The sequence below is a fragment of the Sipha flava genome, unplaced genomic scaffold (assembly GCF_003268045.1).
Source record: "Sipha flava isolate LNK unplaced genomic scaffold, YSA_version1 18895_pilon_pilon, whole genome shotgun sequence".
Lineage (NCBI taxonomy): Eukaryota > Metazoa > Arthropoda > Insecta > Hemiptera > Aphididae > Sipha > Sipha flava.
In genome coordinates, this window is record NW_020272480.1 from 1 (window position 1) to 3,079 (window position 3,079).

Below are 3,079 nucleotides of genomic sequence, written 5' to 3' on the forward strand. Positions count from 1 at the left end.
AATGTACAAATTTTGCTAAATATATTGACTGTTTATGATAATTTATTTTCTAGTTTGTTAATTTCATGGTTAATTCATTAATTTTATTTTATTTTATGATATATGTTTTTATTTGAATGGATTTAATTAGTTGAATATAAATAATATTAAACATATCTGTAATTATCAGGAAGAACGTTCAAGAGTAGATGATTTGCGTGGGAGTCCAATGTCTGTAGGTACATTAGAAGAAATCATTGATGATAATCATGCAATTGTATCAACATCAGTTGGAAGTGAACATTATGTCAGCATATTGTCATTTGTTGACAAAGATCAGTTAGAACCAGGGTGCTCTGTACTACTTAACCACAAGGTAAATAAACTCAAATATATAAAAATGTATATGTATATTTATGTTTAATTTTATTATAGGTTCATGCTGTGGTTGGAGTGCTTTCTGATGATACTGATCCTATGGTGACTGTAATGAAACTTGAAAAGGCACCACAAGAAACATATGGTGACATTGGTGGTTTAGATCAACAAATTCAAGAAATAAAAGAATCTGTTGAACTGCCCTTAACCCATCCTGAATATTATGAAGAAATGGGTATTAAGCCTCCTAAGGGGGTTATTTTGTATGGGCCTCCAGGAACAGGAAAAACCTTATTAGCTAAAGCTGTTGCCAACCAGACTTCAGCAACATTCTTGAGAGTTGTTGGATCTGAACTTATCCAAAAGTACTTGGTAAAATATTTACAATTATTATTGTTTTGCATGATAAATATTATAATATATAATTTATAATTTTATCATAGGGAGATGGTCCAAAATTAGTGAGAGAATTGTTTCGTGTAGCTGAAGAACATGCACCATCTATAGTATTCATTGATGAAATAGATGCAGTTGGTACTAAACGATATGATTCAAATTCTGGTGGTGAACGTGAAATTCAGCGTACTATGCTGGAACTTCTTAATCAGTTGGATGGTTTTGATTCAAGAGGCGATGTTAAAGTATATTTTTAATTTGAAGTATTTTTAATTTTTTTCATACTTCATTAATTTTAAAGGTGGTTATGGCTACAAATCGTATTGAGACTTTGGATCCTGCCTTGATCCGTCCTGGTCGTATTGATCGTAAGATAGAGTTTCCGTTGCCAGATGAAAAAACCAAACGTCGTATATTCAATATCCACACATCTAGAATGACATTGGCAGAAGGAGTTAATCTACAAGAACTTATTATGGCCAAGGATGATTTGTCTGGTGCTGATATCAAGGTATAACCATGCATTTATAAAATTAATTTATCCATAAAAATAATACATTACATTTATTGAAGTGCTATAGGATTATAAATCAAATTAGCTTTAATATAAAATGTAATAGTTATTTTTAAAAGCTAATATTTTATATTATTTCTTACTTGTAATAAAATATTAAAGTATAATGCCTTTACGTTTTCTGTTACAAAAAATGTACATGTACTGAAATGGCAATCATTTCATTTTCAGCTTAATACTTAGTATTAATGTTACTAAAAAAACAATTTATCTTATGATCAAAGCAATAAACTTTATATTAAATTACTGTGTCATTTGTATTTGTTTATATTGTATTTATGTACTAATTAAATAATCACATATTTTAGGCAATTTGTACTGAAGCTGGTTTAATGGCTCTTCGTGAACGCCGTATGAAAGTAACTAATGAAGATTTCAAAAAGTCTAAAGAGAGCGTTTTATACCGCAAGAAAGAAGGCACTCCTGAAGGATTATATTTGTAATGTGTTTTATCAATAAGTGGTCACATATGAATTTTTTTCTTTTACTGCTGTATTTTAATATTACTTACATCTTAAAATGTATTGTAATTATAATAAAAAAGTAATAATAATAAATTATTTGTTGCTTCTTATCATATATGGTCCTAATAATTAAATTATTTATCAAATTCCCTATAATAAGAATAATATGAATTTAAAGTATATTATACTTTTTAGTGTAAAATTAAAATATGTGTATTATATTAATTTTTGCATTAACAAAAAAAAAAAAAAAGAATGAAAATGTATTAATTTCCATGCAACAAAATTATTTTAATTTTACATTGAGGTTATAACACTACTGAAACAATTTTATATTATTTGTTAAGGTTAATTTAAAATGTATTTGAAATCACATACCTAATGGTAAATAATGATTAACACAATGTTGATGTTTTTAAATTAATACATTTTTGTTATGCATTACACAATACTTATAATCAATAGTTTTTAATTTTTTAGTTATCTGTTCATTTTTAGTACAAATAAATAGATAATTCTTATGTACTATAGCATACTTACATTTTTTAATTTCTAATGTTTATACGTAATATAATGTGTTTTCATACATATAACTGTTTTATTTCTCAAATAATGATAATTTATACTGAGCCAACAGTAAATGTTGATAGTGAAGCACTTAATTGTACAAAATGGTAAATATCATTTTTATGAAGTTATAAATAAGTACTTGTTGAATCCTTATGTAATGATATTTCCATAATATACTTTCAATTCTGAAATCGTACATATTACTAAAATTTCTTATTACAATAACATATATATATATATATTTAAAGTATCCAATTTGTTTTGCATTATGTTGGAGTTAATTAGATATGCATTCTTGACATGAAGTGCTTACTTTTACAAAGAATTAAAGGTTTTTTTTTAAATCTTCTTATGCTTAAAGTAGTCTGCAGTATATTTCTGTTGAACTATTTTAAAATATTATTTATGTTAGTTGATTAATTGAATCAAATTTTTCGATAATTAATTTTACTTTACCTGTTATTTATTGTAAAACAATATGACCAAAGAATATTTTTAGCGATTTATCATAAGGGGAATATGTCCGATTTTAATAATCAAATTATTATGCGAGATTCATTCAACACGTAGGTTAATAAAGGAGGTAATGAGATATAAAGAGATAGATGAATAGAGAGGAGCTTATTAAATCTATAACTTTCTAAGGAATTTGAAGGATGTTAAAAAGAAGAATTTATAAGACATTGTATGGTTGAAGGGTGTTTAATATTGAGAATGA

At 25.9% G+C, this 3,079-nt stretch overlaps 1 protein-coding gene across 1 annotated transcript; it reads left to right on the plus strand.

Annotated features, from left to right (window-relative positions):
• Positions 1 to 169: 169 nt before the first annotated feature.
• Positions 170 to 1,949, plus strand: LOC112681266 (26S proteasome regulatory subunit 4; the record flags this gene model as incomplete). Its single annotated transcript, XM_025551530.1, is given in 5 exon segments — positions 170 to 355; positions 415 to 729; positions 801 to 998; positions 1,055 to 1,264; positions 1,636 to 1,949. Coding segments are annotated over 5 exon segments (1,044 nt in total), but the record flags the coding sequence as incomplete, so codon positions are not given.
• Between the last annotated feature and the right edge of the window lie 1,130 nt (positions 1,950 to 3,079).